This window comes from Alexandromys fortis, unplaced genomic scaffold (genome assembly GCF_014885135.2).
Source record: "Alexandromys fortis isolate MF-2015 unplaced genomic scaffold, M_Fortis_MF-2015_v1.1 scaffold_173, whole genome shotgun sequence".
NCBI classification, from domain to species: Eukaryota; Metazoa; Chordata; class Mammalia; order Rodentia; family Cricetidae; genus Alexandromys; species Alexandromys fortis.
The window spans coordinates 1563879-1583388 of record NW_026068051.1 but is presented as its reverse complement, the minus strand read 5'-3'; the positions used below and the strand labels follow the sequence as shown (position 1 = coordinate 1583388).

General features: G+C 50.0%; 1 protein-coding gene across 8 annotated transcripts in view; it reads left to right on the top strand.

The window, feature by feature from the left end:
* Bcas3 (BCAS3 microtubule associated cell migration factor) overlaps positions 1 to 19510 on the top strand; it is a 480559-nt gene that overhangs the window by 438082 nt on the left and 22967 nt on the right. For all 8 annotated transcript variants that reach the window (XM_050119602.1, XM_050119598.1, XM_050119604.1 and 5 more), the window contains one exon: positions 18648 to 18815. In XM_050119602.1, the coding sequence (XP_049975559.1) occupies positions 18648 to 18815 (168 nt within the window). The remainder of the gene's footprint in view (positions 1 to 18647; positions 18816 to 19510) is intronic.

Here is a 19510-nt window from a genome sequence, read left to right as displayed (position 1 = left end):
CCAGGGATCAAACTCGGGTCATTAGGATTGGTTGCTAATGCCTTCACCCACTGCGCCTCTCTCCAGTTGAGGCCAAGTTGATCCTGCATCTGAACATCACTGTCTTTGCAATTGTCAGGGGTGGTTGAAGAGGTAACAGTGGTGTAGGTTCCACAATCCTCACTGAAGTCTCACGCTGACTTAGAAGCTCTACAAAGGCCGGTGGCAAGGACAAGAGTGCTGGTCCCTTACAGATGTTGTGAGGTCTGAGTTTGTCTCCCAACTGGCAGATTGTCCCTCAGGAAGAGGTGATGTAATTCAGAGTGCATTTGTATTTCCTTGGAGGAGCAAGTACTTTGACTGGCAGGTCATTATTATATAGTGTAATTGAAAAACCAGGGAGAAAAGTTCTTTTTAATGATTGTGGAGAATACTGTCTGAAATGCCCAAAGCCTTGACCTCTGAGTCCAGCTCTGTCTCCTGATCCAGTCTCTACAGACCTGAATGACAGGAGTGTCACACACAGGTCACTGTGGAAACCCATGGTGGAGTGGAGGGGGGAGCTCAATGAAACATTTCTTGAATTCCAGATACTTTTCTGAGCTCATGCATTTAAGGTCTGGTACATTCTGTTCTTTCCATTTTATAGATGACAAAAGTGAGTTCAGAAAGATAAGGAAACTTGTCCAGGTTGTGGGGTTTGAAGTGAGAGAGCAAGGCCCGCAAAGCCCCGGTCACCATTTCCTGGGATGCACCTGCACTGCTCTCCAGAGCTCAGGTCAAGTGGATCACTTCCCTGAAACCCACACATGTCGTGTAGAGGGCAGTGGGTAGGAGCAGGCTGCAGGCAGATGGCAGCAGCTACCCCCAGGAGGACTTCCCAGAAGAGCTCGGAATGAGTCTTGAAGCTGCAGGCTTGTGTGGCACCCCCTCTCACACTGACCTGCCATACCAGCTCAGAGTCTCCTCACTCTGTGTGCTGCCTCAGGTCGCAAAAAATAAGCTGTTTCTTTCTCCGTAAGACTGTTCTTCAGATGCTGAATATTTGGGTCCTGGCATCATGGCTTTCTTACTGTTCTTCCTCAGGCTAACAGCCTTGATTCCTTCCTTGCCTTCTTTCTACCATTGGCATACATTGGTATGCCAGGAACTGAAGCTGGGCTTGCGCTACAGAGTCCTAAAAAGAGAGAAAGAGCAGATGTTGCCTTCAGGGATTCCTCATCTCCTGGGAAGGATGGAGCAGAAACTATTTTATGGCTCTCACTCTTATTCTTAATCTGTGACCATTATCAAAAGCCTCCTGAGTGTCCCAGTAGGCACCTGTGGTGTTTAAATTGACTCAGTCATGGAACACAGTGGAAAGTGAGGCTGTGGTCTAGGAGGCTGTTGGAGGCCTTTGTCAGACCCAGAAGTGGGAGGCTTCCTGAGTTCATCCCCATTATCAAGAATGACTAGGACTTGGTAAGGGGAGAACATTCCAGACTTGGGGTGCAGGTAGAGTCTGGAGAGTTGGCAGGACCAGGTGGTGGTTGTTCTCGGAAGTGTTCCGATTTGCATCATAAAGAAGATCAAAAGGCAGGGACTGAAGGTCAAGATTGCAGGGAAGTCAGACTGACGCAGCAGAAAGGCTAGTTGGCACGTCCCCGGTGAGGACTAGCACCTGCAGGGCTCCTCAGAGCTAGAGACAGACTCAAGAGGGTCTTAAAGGTAAGAGCCAAATCCTCACTGACTACACAGATGGCAGAAAGGGACAAGGCCAGTGGGGACCATGAGGAGAACGCTGCCAGCCACCTAAGGGAGGAATACAATCATAGCTTTGGGGATGCTGGGTTGGTACTGCTCATGGCCATTCATGGGAAGACATTTGCTCCTATAGGGATACATTTGGAGTCCAGAGAGAAGCTCATGAGAGATAGTTTGGGATGTTTTTTACATGTAGGTGGTTGCTATCATAATATTGGGGAGCTCACCCAGGGAAAATATGCATAGAAGAAAAAGAGGTCTTTACTAATTGCTCCTCTTACTGCTGTGGCAAATTGCCTGGCAGAGTCGCCTGAAGAGAGAAAGGGTATTTTGACTCGCAGTTCCAGGGTCCATCATTGTAGGAAAACCATGGAAGCAGGAGCAGGAAGCAGCTGTTCACATTGTGTCCACAGTCAGGAAGCAGAGAGGTGAAGGCTGGCCTTCCACTTTTTTCTAATTCTAGGGTTCCAGCCCATGAAATGACGCCACCCACAGTTAAGGCAGGTCTTCACCTCAGCGATCAAGCCTAGAGACTCCTTCACAGATGTGCCCAGAAGTTTCTCTTCTAGGATTCCAGGTGTTTCCTAGTTGACAGTATTAAGCACACAAGTGCGTCAGAAGCACAAGCCTTCTGTTGCAGATGGGCTAAAGCAAAGCCTTGAGAAAGGCTGAGGGGTGGTGAGAGTGAAGAGAACCCGATGGCACAGAAGAAAAGTGGGGTGTCCATGGTTCCCCAAAGAAGCCTGCTTTTCTTTATAGTATCCTAGGGACCCCATTGTGCACCTAAGCTGCCATGACAGCAAAAGGACATGCAGACTTTTCTAACCTCAGAGAATTTTTCTCTTTTTTGTTTCTGTTGTACAAACTCTCATGTGGCCTAGGATGGCCTCAAGGTCACCGCATAGCTGAGACTCACCATGTAGTCCTGATTCTCCTGCCTTGGCCTCACAAGTGCTGTGATAATGGACACACACCATCATGTCTGGCTCGGCTTTTTCTTGAGGGAGGTCTAGGAAAGATGCCCTGAACCAGAGGCCACTTTACCAACCACCGAGGTTGCCCCTGCATTCCATCCTGCCCAGGCATTGCCTGATCTTTGCAGTGTTGGATCCCTTCCATGTTTTGGAGAATCTTCATGGCGTGAGCCGCTGTACCTGATGGGCCTAGTGTCCTCTGAGGAAGTGTTTAGGCTGGTGCCCCTCACTGCCCTCTGCCATAGACGGTCTGCTTGCCCACTCTGAACATAATTAAAGAAGTGCGGGAGAAGTGCCGTATGTAGACAGAGGCCGTTTGCAGGTTGTTGCCATGGAAAGCCCAGGCTCAGTCTGTTCACGTGTTTGAGGCCTGATGTGTTCACTGTCCCCAGTGGTGAAGTTCACGAAGTATGCCTATGCATCCACTCTCAGGACTCATGCGTAAATGAAGTTTTTACTAGGCGTAGAGATGTTTCCGAGAGCCGACTCACATCTGTAATCTTAGTGCTCCAGGGGCAAAGATGGGAGGCTCCTTGTAGACAGTCTGGGCTACAAGGTGGGTTCCGTAGCAGCCTGGACTGCAGCACAAGGTGCTACCTTAAAAATAGGTAAAGCCAGTATAGTTTGGAAGGCCCATGGCCTGTGTGTGAACCTGCAATCTGTGAAATTCATATAGTGCTATGTTTTTAGTAGTTGGGGTAAATAATTCTTTCCAAATAACTGGCATTGGAATCCTGCCCTTCCAAGATGCATAGAGGCATAAATTTTACTTAGTCTCATATATCAGGGAAACTGGGCCTAGTAAATAGTAAAATCAAGAAGGGGCAGCTGGGCATATTTGTTGTGTTTCAGAGTGTCTGGGGTAGAGGAACAGAAGTACCAACTGAAGGCCACCAACTTTGGGGAGCAAAACCAGTCTGTTACATTGCAATGATACATGATAGTCTCAAAGGTTCTGCAGCGCACACTTACATTTGAATCTTAGCATGATTTAGATTTAGGAAGAACTAGCAGTATCGCAGTATTGGCCTCCTTACACAGCAGAGAAAATAAAGGTCCCGAGAGGCTTGTCTGCATGAGGCTAGGGCCCAGCAGAGCAGGACTTGGCACTCTGCTTTTCACTCCTGGCCTGACAGAACTGTGCACAGCAGCAAGTCTGTGGCCTCATCACCAGCTCATACACAGCAGCTCCAAAAGCAAGGTCCACGAAGATTCCTAGTGAGGAGAAGCGGTCCAACCAGACTCAAAGGGTCCAAGCAGTTGCTATAAGCCCTAAGAGCAGGCTCCACAGGCAGGGCTGTGTGGAAAGGAATGTTACCCCCATTCTGTACCCTGACACCAGGGACACCCCCTGTGTCAGAGGATCCTGGTGCCAGTTCCAGCCAAGCCTCCTGAAGTGCTGCCTAAAAGGACTTAGTGGCTGGCCGAGGAAGGTTGGGGCGAGTTTGTGAGTTCATTGAGCCATTGGGTGGTATTTCTACAAGACATTGCATACTTTTTCTCAGCAGGCTGAGGGATAGCAGGAAGCTGTTTTAGTAGCTTTTCAACCCTAAAGGCCTTTCTAAAACAAACGGAGTTCATGGAGAAGTTATTCCTTTGCCCAGCCTTTCCCCCTAATTCACTGGTAGATGGCAGCTCTGTGTCTGATAGAGTATCATGAGGCTCCAGGCCCCTCCTGGGACGCCTTGGTGCCCCTCTCCTTACAGTTCTTCCTCTAAACCATGGCATACTCGGATCCAGAGATAAAACGATAGCTAGGTAGCTCCACGCACCAACAGTCCTTCTGGGCTGACTATAAATCTGATCTTTGCCTAGATGTAGCAGAAACAAAATATGTTGCTTCCTCCTCATGGGAGGAACTGTTTTTTTTTTTTTTTTTTCTAAACAAGGAAGGGGGAAGACGGGAGCTCTTCTGGCCTTTTTGAACTGGCCTCTTAGAGAGGGAAATGAATGACATCCTGATTGGCCTCCATGGAGTAGAGATGAGGGGAAGTGGCGGGGGGAGGGGGGGGACCAGGCTCTGGCCTCGGAATGTCTTCACCCACAGATGTCAAACTTGGCACACAGTGAGGCCAAGAGGAAGTCATAGCCAGGTTCACACAGTGGATTGGGCATTTTTCATACTTACTTAATGAAGTGAGCTTTTTATAAGACCCCCTCAACAGGCTTGTGCAGTCTTAAAGCTGGGGTTACCAAGCTCTTCCCTTTAAGCAAAACAGCCTGGGAGGGAAGACTAGAGATGGCAGGAGCCTTGGCTTGCCCTGTATTGGAGCACAGACAGCCCAGGTGCCTGACCCTCCTATCCAAGGCCGGTACAGGAGCACAAGGCTGGAAGTTCCCTAGGTTACCTAGAGAGTGTTAATTCAGATTTCCGGAACTTAACTTGTTGTTAAGACTCTCAACATTGAGGCTCTATGGAGCCAAGAGGACAGCTGCTGAGGAGCCTGAAGCCTAAGCTCCGAATATACAGACTGGGGAGAAAAGAAACTGAGACCCACTGAGTGTCAACTGGGTAAAAAAGCCAGTGTGGTAAACCCAGGTCTGCTTTCCAGACGAAAGTGGCTGTCCTGCTTCTGTCACAGGCCATGTCCCATCCCCAACCTGAGCCCCAACTGCCTTGCTTTAAGGGCATTGGGAACCAGCTAGACTCTAAGAGACCGACAGCTAATAACTGCTTTAGGAGAAAGACAGGCTATGGGGGGAAAGTCGGGACTTTTCAGCTTTAGTATGTGCTGAGTGCCCTGGAGGTGGTGTGTGTGTGTGTGTGTGTGTGTGTGTGTGTGTGTGTGTGTGTGTGTGTTTGAATACAGGGTCTGGCCTCAAAGTCACCACTTAGTCAACGATGACCTTGGACTTCTGATCCTCCTGCCTCTACCTCCCAAGAATTACAAGTTTCTGCTACCACACCCTGTTTATGTGGTACTAGGGCTTAAACCAGGACTCTGCTTGCTAGGCAAGCTCCCACTAAGTTACATGCTCAGGCTCTTATGAGATGCAGTAAACCTGGGTAGGATCCAGTGTAGGTCTCCCCTCCCCACCCCCAGATGTTTTCGACATAGGATCTCACTTTGTAGCCCAGGCTGGCCTCAAACACATGCTCTACCCCGTGTCTGCTTCTTACTGCTAGAACTGCCCATAACCACCTCTCGTCTGCCTTGAAACTTGTCTAACCTCCAAGCACCGCAGCTCCCTCCGCAGGGGTGGACCACATTCTGAGGAGGAAAGATGTGCGGCACAAGACTGGGCTTCTCCGTGCTAACCCCTGCTCCGCCCTGAGCCTCCCCAGGCACACTGTGGGAGCTGGTGGCAGTCTCCTTGTCGCTCTCCTGGGTGCTGTGAGAACTGAGGGCGTGCAGACCTGGGAAAGCACGACGGGAAGGGCACCCCACATTGAGGGCGCTGCAGAGTATTGTTGCCACTGTTACAGTTTCTATGCCTCGCTGCTCACCGTGTGTGTTCCTGAGCTTCTCGACTTTTCCCTACCCCCCTCTCTGGCTTCCATGCCCGGGTAGCTGAGTCAGTGTGACCAGCCAAAAAGCTTTGACATGTCAAGACAGGAAATGACAGTTCCCAGGTACTGGCTGTTTTGGGTATGGAAGAGCCTGGGACACAGCTTACGTGAACAATTCAAGAGAGCCCTGGCCTGTATGTAACAAGATCAAGAGGCATGGCTGTCAGAGAAGTCCCTGGAAGACAAGGGTCCCAAGCAACTACCTGTCAGTCATCAGTCTACCTAGTGAGCCAATTTCTGCCTACCTCAAGTGGCCACTGGGAGCCTCAAAGGTGGTTGCAGAGCCCTGGTAGGCTCGTCTGTGAAATGGAGTCCACGGCAGGGTCTGTCTGGGGAGGAAGTTGCTGTGATACCACAGTCTGGGTGAAGTCATTAAGTGAAAGTGTGTGAGGTGTTCCCAGCAGCTTTGGCTCCAGGGGCCTCTCACCCACTGTGTCCCCGCTTTCTGTCCCAGTCACCCTAGCCCCAGGAAACTCCCCTCTGTGCAAACAGCGCTGCTTTGGCTGGCTGCGCACAGGCCCTGGCTCCCCCCCCCCCACACACACACACAGTCTGCCCTTCTCTCTGTACGGCACTTGATGTGTGAACAGCAGACTGGCCAGACCTTCCTCCAAAGCCCTCTGCTGCTCAGAATCAGCTTCCCTTATTCGTTTGTTTGTTTGTTTGGAAATAGGATCTTGGGCCAAGGTTAGCCCAAATTCCAGTGGTAGCCAAGGATGGCCTTGAATGCTTGCTCCTCCTGCTCTGCATCCTAGGTGCTAGGGTGACAGGTGCGTGCCACTCAGCCCTGTTTATGCAGGACTGGGAGCAATCTCAAGACTTCGCATGCTAGGCAAGCACTTTACCAGCTAAACGGCATTGTATGGGAGGCTGAGGCAGAATCACTTGAGCCCAGGAGTCCCAAGGCCAGCCTGGGCAACAGATGAGTTTTATTTGTGAGACGTGGTCCATCCACGTAGTCCTGGATGTCCTGGAACTCACTCTGTAGACCATACTGGCGTCGGACTCATAGAGATCTGTCTGCTGGGATCAGAGGCATGTGCCACCACACCTAACTGAGAACACATTTCTCTAAAGTCTATTTTCTAGTTAGTTAACTCTTCCGATTAGTAATCACCAGTCCACTATAGTACCTTCAGCAGCATCGAGGACCTTCCCCTTCCTACAGCACCAGTTCCTTTCTTCCTTACACAAGCATTGCCACAATGACCTTCACTCTGCCCTCCCAGGCCTATTAAAGCCATTCAGGTCAGGCAGCACCCAGCCCCTGCAAAGCCAGGCCTGCAGACAACCTCAGCCTGCTGAGGAACTGAGGGTTCTCGGAGAGGAGAGGAGAGCATCAAATATACAAGCCACTTGTGTCTGTGGATATTGATTTCACACCTGAAGAAATTATAAACACTGGTTGGTTGGTTTACATTTGATTTGAGGGCAGTGGATGCCACAGTATGCTTATGTAGAGGTCAGAGATGAACTAACGGATGTCAATTCTCTCCTCCTACCGTTTGGGCCCCAGGCATTAAGCTCAGGCTGCCAGGCTCAGCAGCAAGCACCCTAACCTGCTGCGGCATCTTGCTGGCTGATGAGTTTTGAGGAAACATCTTTCTTGAGTAATTGATACAAGGCTCCCTGGCCCCGAGTCCGACCTCGGAGTTCTCAGCTGAGCACTTCGCATGGGCTTTGCTGTGGAGGACAGAAGTCATACTTCCATCTTCTAACTCAGGAATAGAGGGCTCAGGGTTTGGTTCAGTGGGGACACTTGTTGCCAAGATGAAACAAACTCCCTCATGGACACTGAGGCTGTGTATCAAAACTTTTGTGTTTTTAGTGGGAATGCTCCGGTCTGACTCACACTGAATCTAATCACAGGTGTCATTGGGGGCAGAGTACAAGTCTTGGCTCTGGAAGACCCCGGCGTCAGAACCCTGGCCATCCCTCATGTTATCATCATCTACCTCTCTCTGCCTCCGTTCTTTGGTCTATAAATTGGAAGTTGTAGCATCAGCCTGAGTTGTAGGTGTCCTCTGAATAGGTAGTGTCTACATAAAGCAGCTGCCTATGTCTGTCCCACACAGGCTCAGCAAATGTTCATTCTTTTCCTTTCTTGGTATCCCTCTGATCTCAGACCTCATTCTTTGCTATACAGGTTGCCCTAGAAAAGCCAGCTTGGGCGCTTGCTATCCTAAGAGTACAGTTCTTCCAGGATCAGAGTGAAGTTTTTCCATCCATGGTGTTGCTCTATTCCTGAATCTGTGCAGCAGAGCACTGTGAGCCTCGCTGTAAGAGCTATGACCCAGGGCCTGGTGGACACTGGCCCTTCATCTCAGCAGCACACCAGAGCGTACACCAGGAAACAGTACCTTTGCTTCCAGCTTGGGTGGCGGGGGAGGGAGAGCCCAGGATTGTCTGAGTGTAGAGTCAGTGGGAGTCGTCTCTGTTGGGGCTATCGTGATGACTGCTCTCAGACCCACAGGCAGACCACAGGGGCTCTGCCTGGTGACCTAGCAATGTCTCAAGGGCCCAGACATCCCTGACCAGATCATGGACCGTATCATGGAGGAATGTTTCTTTAGTAGATCTGCCCTGTTTATCCAGAGGATTGGGGCAGGGGGAACACAAGTAAAGGCCTTCTCAAATAGACTCCTTCCAGAGTTGTTCTTCTGGCCTCCTCTGACCCGTCATATGAGTGTGTACAGAGGTAGAACAGCTTCTGCCATTTTTCAGTGCAAGTTGGTTCACATTCCTGACACACTTTAAAGAGCAATAATGTGTGTACACAGGGTGATTCAACATTGCGTGCAGCCAGCCGTGGCCACTGGGAGAAGAGTCAGCGAGGAGCTTCGAGCTCACCTGCCTCCCACCGAGTCAAGCCCTGTGCAGGAACTGCCAGGGAGGCAGCTCCGCAGGTCCAGGCCCTCCCTCGCTTGCTTCCGCGGCCTCCTGACCTGGCTTCTACGCTGTTTTCAAGCCATTTTCTCTTCGACCATTTTCTCCCTGGTTACAAAAACTACAGGAAACACTAAGATGGCAGGAAATAAATAGCAGGCTTGTCTCCAGCTTACCTAGAGGTAGTCCTGGTTAACATTTTGTCCTAAGTTTTTATTTGTTAATTTAATATGTTTCTAATCGTGTGTGTGTGTGTGTGTGTGTGCACACGCTTCAAGGCACTCTCGGAAGGCAGAAGAGGGTGTTGGATCCCCTATCACTGGAGTTACAGACAGCTATGAACCACCATGTAGGTACTGGGAGTTGAACCTGTGTTCTCTACAAGATCAGCCAGTGCTCATAATCCCCGAGCCATCTCTGCAGCCCTGGCACCAAATTCTGTGGAATGTTTTTCCACAACTAGGTACTTTTGTCTTAACATAATATAAAAGAATTCCCAGGGTACGGGGAATAGCACAACTCAATGGTAGGGTGCACAGACAACGCCCTTTGTGCAAATCCCAGCACCACAAAAAATAAAATCTTCACTTTTAGTATCATTTCTTTGACAGTCTTTGTGACCTATCAAAGCCTTCACACACACCTTGAAAGGCCGTGTTGGAATGGCAGTGAGAATCTTGATCCGGGAAGGGTTTTTGGCTTCCTGATCAGTTCCTTGGTACATTCCCAGAAGGGGCATCCTTAGCTCCAAGGTTGGGCGTAGCTTTGGTCTTAATACAGATCGCCAGTTTGCCCTTTAGGTAATATTGCCAGTCTTGTCAGCTGTATCCTGCCTCAGCCGGTCCTTATGATCCTGTTTACTTACTTGTTTATTTATTTACAAATGTAGGGAGCTGTTGGGTGTGGTGGTGCATACTCAATCCCAGCACTCAGGAGGCAGAGACAGGTGCGTCTCTGTGAGTTTGAGGCCATTGTGGCCTGCGCAGTGAGTTCCAGGCCATCTAGGTCTGCACAGTGAGATCCTGTCTCAAAAAGAGGGGGAATGGAAATTCCTGTCCCCACCCTCAGGTGTGGGAGACCATTAGATGTAAGAGAAGTAACATTCATTAGGGCCACTTGAGCCTCAGAAGATATCCCCAGTGAAGTGGGGTACACATACCCACCCATGTGCTCTGACTCCCCACATCAGCAAACCATCCTCAGTGATGGAGTTCCCAGGCCAGAGGCTGACATGGCCACTCCCTGCCTCAGGTTTCTCAGACTGTTCTCATTTGAGAGTTCCCACACTCCCTCTGCTTCCTAAGCTTTCCACAGAATGCCCCCAACACAGCTGCTCACGGGGCCATGACGTCATTTTCTGTGTGGGCCCTGTACCGTTTTACAAGGTGCTTACCCAAACACAGCATCGTAACAAGCTTAGTCACAAGCACAATTGACGTTTTAGGACAGCCATGGCTCTACAGAGAAACCCTGTCTCGAAAAACAACAACAAAACCAAGTTCAATTGATTTTTGCTTGGCTTTACTAATGGGGGCATCTCCTTCTTACAGATGGGAACAGTAGCTCACAGGTGGTGTCAAACAGAGGGTCTGGAAGATGGAACAAGGAAACAGCAGTGGGAAGCCTGTTGGTGACCATCGGGTTACTAAAGCTTCCTTACTTTCTTTTAAGGATTAAAAGATTGTTTTCTTGAGGTCATATGGATTATTACACTGACTCAAGTAGATGGGAGTGTCCTGTTTTCAGGAAAAACTCGTCTGTTTTGAGGTCTCTCCGCGTCCTTACAGTCAGTTTAATCTTGTGCCATTTATCACGAGCGACTCCATTTGATGTGCTCCGGTCTTTAGAGGGCCTGGTGTGACAGCCCCGTCCACAACAATGGCCTCCCAACATTGTGCTTCCTTCAGTCTTTTGCTCTCTGATCTGTCATTCCTATCAGCCCTTTGGTTCCAGAAGCAGGTAGGTGTCTGAGTTCGAGACCAGCCTGGTTCACATAGTGAGTTCCAAACCCAGTGGGGCTGCATAATGAGACCCTGTCTCACAACAGAAGAGAACAATCCGCGAGAGAAATGTATCCCCTGTCATTTCTAGAAGCCAGAAGTTTAAAATCAGTGCATCTGCAGGGTCATGTTCCTTCCCAAATCCCAGAGGAGAACTCTCCCTTGCCTCTTCCAGCTCCTGGGATGGTGGTTCTGTCTGTGTGTCAGAGTGTGTGTAAGCATGAGCAGTTACAAGCTAGAACACACTGTAGCAGTCAGAGGACCTCAGACATCAGCCGTCACCTACGGCTGTGTTTCACACTGGGCCTTCTTCCAGGTTGCTGCGTAGGCCAGACTACTGGGACCTTATGTTTGTGTGTCAGGTGTTTTGCCCACTGAGCTGTCTCCCCAGCACAAAGACGATTTCTAAATAAGGTCACATTTGGAGTCTCAACTGGACGTGTGTCTGGGAAGGTTAATTTGGGACTTTGTAGTAGGCAAGGTTACCAAGGTCACCGCTGGGAAAATGACTTCCCCAGGTCACAACATGAAAAAATAACAAGAATTGCCCTTTGAACCCATGTCTTCTGCTTATCATGTGCCTTTAATTTGTTTGTTTGTTTGTTGTTGTTGTTGTTGTTGTTGTTGTCTGCTTTGTAGGAAATGAGGTTTGGTAGCTATCACCCTAAGTTAGCTCAGGCATCACCTCACCGTTGCTCCGCTGGTATGGTATTGACACCACCGAAGCCATTAGAGCCCAGGGAATCCCTCATGTGGGAGTCACTCCCTTGTATTTGATATGGTGACACCCACAGGGATCGGTAAATCTGCCTAGAGTAACAAGAAAAGCTGTAGGCGGAGTTCTGGTTACAATGTCTTGATTCGTAGTCTCTGCTCTAACTTCTGACATGTGCATTGCCCTCAGTGTCCTGGTGACTGCTTTGCCTTAGACCACCATGAAATGCTTAGTGCCCCCGTCACTGTTGAACGGTTCTGCTGTTAGTTTCCCATTGTTTAGTTCAGCCCCACCCCTACCCCGTATACTAACCAACTAGCCATCCATGGCAAGGCTGCTCTATGAGTCTCTGACCAGCAACTTGTCCTTTCTCGCCGTGGCTCTAAGGGCCTTTGGTAAGCAGGAAGATGTGTCACCGTCGCTGAACCTGGCAGCCAGTGTCTCCTGACATTCATTGTTAGCTCAGGTGTTTTACCGAGCTGTTTTTTTGTTTTTACCTTTCTTTTTTCTTAGTTCACTTCCAAAGCTGGAAGAGTAGATCTTTTCAAAATAGCCTCATGGCCATAACCCAAACTCCACAGCCAAGTGTCTGCATATGGGACTAGTACGGATTACTCATTGTCATAAATCATGAAGTAATCTGAGTGAAAATATATGTATGTTATGCATACATGCACGTGAGTCATAACAGATAGCTGGAGTCGGGACCCCCTTGCTATGGAGCACATCTGTCTGGGTATAGACCGTACAGCCATCTGTCATGTGCTGAATGGGTGGGTTCTGAGAAATTTGTCTGTCATCTGGCCGTTTGTTGTGTGACCACCCTGAGCCTACTGCAAATCAAAATAGCACATACAAGTCACTCGTTGATGTTGTCTTTCCCCGCCCCTTTTTTGTTTTGTTTTGTTTTTTTGGTTTTTTTTTTGTTTTTGTTTGTTTTTGTCTGGCAGGATTTTGCTATATAATCCAGACAGGGAACTCGCTGTGATCCTCTGGTTTCAACTTCTCAAGTAGGGGGATTACAGGCATGCAGCTCTGGTGTCCCTTGGAATTAAGAGATACAATACACACAGGCTATGGGAGTCTGCTGCATGCAGAACCCATCATAGTTTTATAGTCAGCTTTTTTAATAAGTAAAAGAAATATGCTCTCTAAAGTAGCAGTGATGTATAAATAGGAGCAGCTGTTCATTATCACTCCCAACTATTATACTGCACATAATTATGAGTACTGTTTTTAACCATCCCACCCCCTTGGCGTACATGGTACTGGGTTCCATAAGGACATTTTTATACATGTTTATAACAGTCGCACTCACCCCCTTTTCCTTTGACACAGGGTCTATTCTGTAGCACTGATTGGCCAAGAAGTCACAGCAATCCTCCTGCTTCAGCCTCCTGAGTGCTGGTACTACAGGCATGAGCTTCCAGGCCTTGCTTGCACCATGCGTCTTTGTAACTGAAGGCATAATGAATGTGTTTTTACTGATGTCCCCATAGACCTGTATGTGGTGCGTTACCCTGTGAGGATGGTTGTGATGTCACTTGGTGGGTGAACTATGCACCACCGTCACTTTCTGCTGCACCTGCCATCTTAATCCTTCCTCCTCCTTTTCAATCTCAGTTCTATTTTCTGCCTATCCTGACCCTAGATGTTTAGGCTCTGGCACTCAGTCCAGAGGCTGCTGACTGAAGTAACTGTCACCTTTCTCAGGTGACCGTGATCAGTCGGTTTACAAGTCTGTTGGTGTGAGCATGACTGTTAGAATCCTGGACTCCTTCAACCCCAGGTGTATCCAAGTCCTCAGGATCTTCCAAACCACCTGGAAGGGCAGTGCCTGTGAACAGCATGGGGTGTGGATGGGGTGATCTACAGGGCCCCCAGTTTAACCTGAGTCCATGTGCTTCGGTCCATCCCTAAACACACTGAAAGTTACTGGTATAATTTTCTATACGTAAACATACTGTTTTCTCCCAGTGCTGGAGACCAAACCCTTATGTAGGGTCTTATAGTTCCTATCTGTTAGACAGACTTTCTACCACTGAGCCACAGCCACATCCCAGTCCTAGAGGTGCCTCTGAGCTGGGCACTCAGACCCAATCACACATTTTTCTTGGTAAACTCATAGCTTTCCCCTCCTGCGCTGCAAAGGATAAAGTCACCGGCTACACTGTCAGAGCCTGGGAGTTTGTGTTTATTGCCCCTGGGGAAGTTTCCTCAGCAGATCAGATTTGGAGACTAACAGGGTATGGGAGAACCCTAGAGGGAAGAGTTCCCAAAGGAAGACCAGTTAAAACCAGTCACCTCTTGGCCCTCTAGCTCAGGGGACATCAGTAGCTGCTGCTTGCATAGTTTTGTGGACTCAGCACCTTCCCCTCACGCGCCTTCGTCATCCCTTAGAAGAAGGCTTGACTCATATCAGAGTGGACGCTGATCAATATTTGATGAATGCGTGAGTCGGATGGAACCACTGGCATGAGACGGCCTCGTAAACATCCTCAGCACAGGCCCTGGTTGCCAAGCGCGTACCCTGAGCTCTGCAAATAGCCTGCTCTAGGTGAGCATTTGCTGGCCCCCTGAAACAGTCCTGTCTCCATAATGGGACACAAACATCCCCTGTCCAAGGCAGTGTCTCTGGGCCAGTCAAACGAAGGGTAGCTATTCCATCAACACTGACAAGATGGGCAGTTTCCTAAGTGCCAGAAGTGACCTCATCCTCCAAGGGCTTAGCCTCTTCACCCAGCACCTGCTGATCCCCGCATTCCTGCTCTCGCTCCTGCATGGCAGGCTCCTCAGACAGTGGCTGCCCAGGAAAGGGTATCAGAGCCTCCTCGAGGCCTCTGCTTAGCAGAGTGAGGGAGGCGGTTATCTCTCTGCATCTCAGGATAACATAGAGGAACGAGGGTCCCTCCTGGGTACTCGGCTTCTCCCATGGTCTGCTTCTTAGCTGTGCCCATGCCAAGCGATTAGAGCTACTGGTCTGTGCTCTCCTGAGTTCATCAGGCAGACAGGGTGAGTCATGAGTACGATACTGCAAGGATGGAGGGCTGGTCTCAGGGTGAGCAGCCTTTTCAAAAGCATTGGTTGAAGATGACAGGCATTCTCAGCACACATTAGGACGGGAGAGGTGATCTGTCCTATACCTGCTCTCCACAGCAGGTGCCACTACAGGAAGCATCTTGGGTGCTAACAGTGTGATGGGGAAGCTTACGTTCCACATCTGTCATTCACAGACTCCAGGTGTGTCACTTAGGCATTCGGTACCCATGCTAGGGTCATTGTGATGGCTGAAATGTGTGGTGCCACCTCCAGGGGCGCTATGGTTGTCATCAAGATAGTTACTGTCATTGTTACTACTTGCAGTGCTGGGACTCAAACCCAGGGCCTCCCACGTGCTATGCAAAGACTTTCCCACTGAGCCATTCCTCATGGTATTGCCATGTCCACAAACACACCTGTTATGTGCAGAGCACGAATGTGTCTCGTGCGTTCTTTTATCTGGCTCGGTCCCCACAGTGGCTCTGGGCTTGCATGAGTTCTGGTGGGTGCGGGGTCTGAGGCGCCTGCCTAGAGCTAGCAGCTTGTACAGGTCAGAGACTGTGTGTTCTAGCCGAGGTCGGTTTCCAGTCCCAACTCCTAACACCCACGCATGACTCCCCTGCTACTTTGTCCCTTCATATATTATGTACTAGGGGGTATGGTAACACATATCTATAATCCCAACCCATAGGAGACTGAGTCAGGGAGGTTGCCATAGCAAGACCAGCCTGGGTTCCATAGTAAGAGCCTATCCTAAAAACAAGACCGAAAATGTACATATTCCTCTCCGTTTTACCATCTGTGGACTGGGCCCTCTCTCCCAAACCCTTCTTGTTGTCTGTTCCATTTCTTCCCCAAACCCCTCTTGCTACAACTTTGTTCTGATTTCTTTTTTCTGTCTCCCTGACTTGGCTTCAATCCTCATGTTCCTGCTTCCAATTCCCTGCCCTGACCTCTAAACACTACATACCAACACCCTTTTAGTGACAGGTACCCTGCTCTTATGACGAGAGTGGCCACTCCATTCCCAGGCTTCCAGACTCTAAGATGAAGCTAAGTAAAGAGAGAAAGGTGGACCTTCTCTTCTGCTGTCACTGAGCACAGGTGACCCAGGCTGGCTCTTTGGAGCAGTGGAGATGTGGCTCTGGATCCTTGTTGTGAGCTTAGGAGAGCAGAGACTGCTCGCCTGTCAGTCCCCACATGACTAAGGAGGAAGAGATCTGCGTGCTTCCTTCTGTCCTGGGAGCTGTTGCTAACATTGGAGGGTCAACTGTGGCCCTGGCTCCTGCCAGTGCATGGCTATAGTTCAGCTTAGGTCCTTTAAGGATGGGGCACTCATTACCCCACCCCTGAGTTCCAGTGCCTGGCCCCCCAATCCCCCATCCGAATCCTGTCCAATGGAAGGCCGCTCCCCATGCTGAGGTCCCACCTGATAAACTGATGGCAAGGACCACACTCTCAAGGCAGGCCCCTTCCCGGGGAGGAGCCTCTGCAGATGCTGCCCGCTCTCCCTGTGCAGAAATCTACCTCACAATTAGGTGAGAAATAAATCAAAGCCAAACTTGCCTGATGAAATTCAGGAGCCGGCACTGACCCTTGCCACACATATAAATCCCAGCCGGCCAGCCCGAGGCCTTTGTCTGGTCAGAGAGTTCAGGATTATCGGGCCCACTTTGCTGATGTATGAAGGCACCGGCTGTCGGAGTGTTTACTAAAGGTTATCACCTCCGTGCTGGGGCCGTTATCACAGGCAGGGCCGCCCGCCGGGGCTGGGGCTCGCACCCTCTCTATTACCACCTGTCAGTGGCAGCGAGTGTGCGCTGACACTGCCCAGTCCTGCCCACCGAGGAAAGATAGTTTCTGACGGCTGATCAAAGAGGAGAAACAAGACCTGATAAAGAGTGTGTGTTTCATGTACTTTTAACTTTGGGGAAACGTCGGCATTTGCATTTTTTTTCCTGGTCCTCCTGGAGCTGGCAGGAACCAAGCCCCAATAAATGTAGTGGATTCAGTTACCTAATCGAGGGGGAAATGGTATGTGCTTAAAGCAACAGACCGTGACCATAATCTCTTTCCTAGAGAGGCTGGATGAAATAAGCTTTCTCCGTGAACTTGCCGTAGAGGAAAATCGAGTCGCCTGAACTCAGACTTTGAAGTGGTTTTGCACGTAACGTCTAATCTTGGGTTCAGCGGAACGCAGTGTACTTTCTGGAACTCGGGAGCAGGTTTGGATTAAGAAGGGATCCTTGCCGAAGATGCTATCACCCACATCCCTGAAACGGTACCCCGCACTTGCCCGTGTCCCTGACGGCTAGGAGCCGATCTGCAGTGAGGTAGAACGAGTTCCAGCCCGAGGCATCAGCACATCTGAGTCCTGGCACCAAGTCTGTCTCAGCCTGCTTTTAGTCTAAGCTCTTGACCTCGTTAAGCCGCAACTGTAAATGAGGCTGGGAATAAGTTCTAGGGTACAGTGGCTTAGGAAGCTTTTTTGTTTTTAAGCCTAGACAGCGTAACCCCCTCTTACTAATCTTCGTGGTGGTGGTGTGTGCGTGCACACTTACATATGTGCCATAGTGTGTACAAGAAAGTCAGACCACAATCTGAGTGTCGGTCTTTGTCTTCTGCCTTTCTTGAGATAGGGTCCCTTCATTGTTCACCACTGTGTGGGCCAGGCTAGCCCACCCACGAGCTTCTAGGGACTCTCCTGTCTCTGTCTCTCATCTCACCATAGGAACACTGGGATTATAGGTGTTTCTGCTACTCCCTGGGTTCTGGAGATCCAAGCTTGGGTCATCATGCACACGTTCGAGGACTTTTGTCATGGAGCCATCTCCCCAGGCCGCCTTTTATTTTAGACATTGCCTCGTGTAGCCCAGGCTAGCCTCAAAGTCACCGCTGTAACTGAGAATGACCTTGGACTTATGATCCTCCTGCCTCTTACCTCCCAAGGGTTAGGCTCACAGGCATGTCATTGGGTTTCTTAATTTGGTGCTGGGGATTGTGCCCAGTCTCATGTGTACTAGGAAAGCGTCGGTTAGCTGAGCTACATCCCTCCCCTATCGCCATCCCTGAGGTTGTAGGTGGAGAGTGATTACGTCAGGGAACAGCAGGGTCATTTGGGATGAACCTGGGAAGGGGTTCCTTCCCTCTGTACGAGCTCTCAGAAGTCTCTGGAGACCCCTAAGAGACCGTTTTAACTCCAGGCACCTCAGCCACATAGCCGTCATTCCTGGGAGTGTGCTCTCCGACCCAGGGGCATGAGCTGTGTTCTCGGCCTCACGCACCCCTTTTCCTGAGCCACCCATCCTTCATCCTTCTGGTTAAAAGACTAAGCTGGCTCTGGGCATGCCAGGCCGTAGGTGGCAGGTAGACAGAGAATAGTCTGCCCTCTGAAGGTCTGGTCTCAACATCTTATGTGTAGCACGATTAATAAAAACCCAGAGACAGACATTGGGGTCCAACCTGAAGATCAGAAAAGCAAAGCAGCCAGCCATTGGCTCTTACCTCTACCTCATACTGAAATAGCGATCCTGCCTCCAGGAATCCTCAGGAGGAGACTGAGCTGAGACCTGTCTCCTCCCGTTTTATATTTCTCTCTAGTGCTGGGATCAAAGGTGTGCACCACCACTGCCCAGCCTCTGTAACTAACTAGGGTGACTGCTGGCATTAAATGTGTGTGCCACCGCTGCCTGGCCTGTATGGCTGACCAGTGTGGCTGCTTTGCACTGGCCTTCAGGCAAGTTTTATTTATTCAAACACAAGTAATATATCACTGTGCTTACATCCCATGTGTGTTGCAGGTACCTTCGACCGGAGCGTGACCCTGCTGGAGGTGTGTGGGAGCTGGCCTGAGGGCTTTGGGCTGCGACACATGTCCTCCATGGAGCACACAGAGGAGGGCCTCCGGGAACGGCTCGCAGATGCCATGGCCGAGTCACCAAGCCGCGATGCTGTAGGATCTGGAACAGGTAACGTTGTCGGCAGACTTCTAGCCTGATTTGGTTGTGACGGGCACTTCTGGGGTTGAGCTGGAGGGGAGAGGGCATGTTTTTAACCATTTGTTTCCGTGGTTTAGCACTCTGGGTGCTACTCATTCCAGAAGGCTCTGATATTAGAAAATCCTGTGGGAAGGAGGGTTCCCAGCAGAGCCGCCTCTCCCCCTGGAGCAACACCCAAAAATACCCTGAAAAATACAGTTGTAGGCCTGGGGCTATAGCTCAGCATCGGGGTCCTTGCCTGGCCTGCATGATCCCTAACTCTACGAGAGAGAGACAGAGACAGAAAGACAAAGAAAGATAGAGAGACAGACAGACAGTTAGTTATACCCAGCAAAACACCTCAGAGAAGGAAGACATGAGTAGCCGCATACCTTCCCCTTCGTGTTCCAGGCTCCGGGGACCGGGAGCTGCCAGCAAGCAGGCAGAGCTAGCTCAGGCATACACCATGCAACTTTTCTTTCATGTGCCTTTCACCCCAGACTGGTACCTTTGAGAGTCTGGTAAGTCCAGAGTGGCTTCCTACATCCATATAGTAATCTTTAGCTAGAAGTGAACCCTACTCCCATATAACCCTACTCCCGCACACACACACACACACACACACACACACACACACACACACACACACACACACAGTCATCCCATCTCCATTCTGCTATTACACA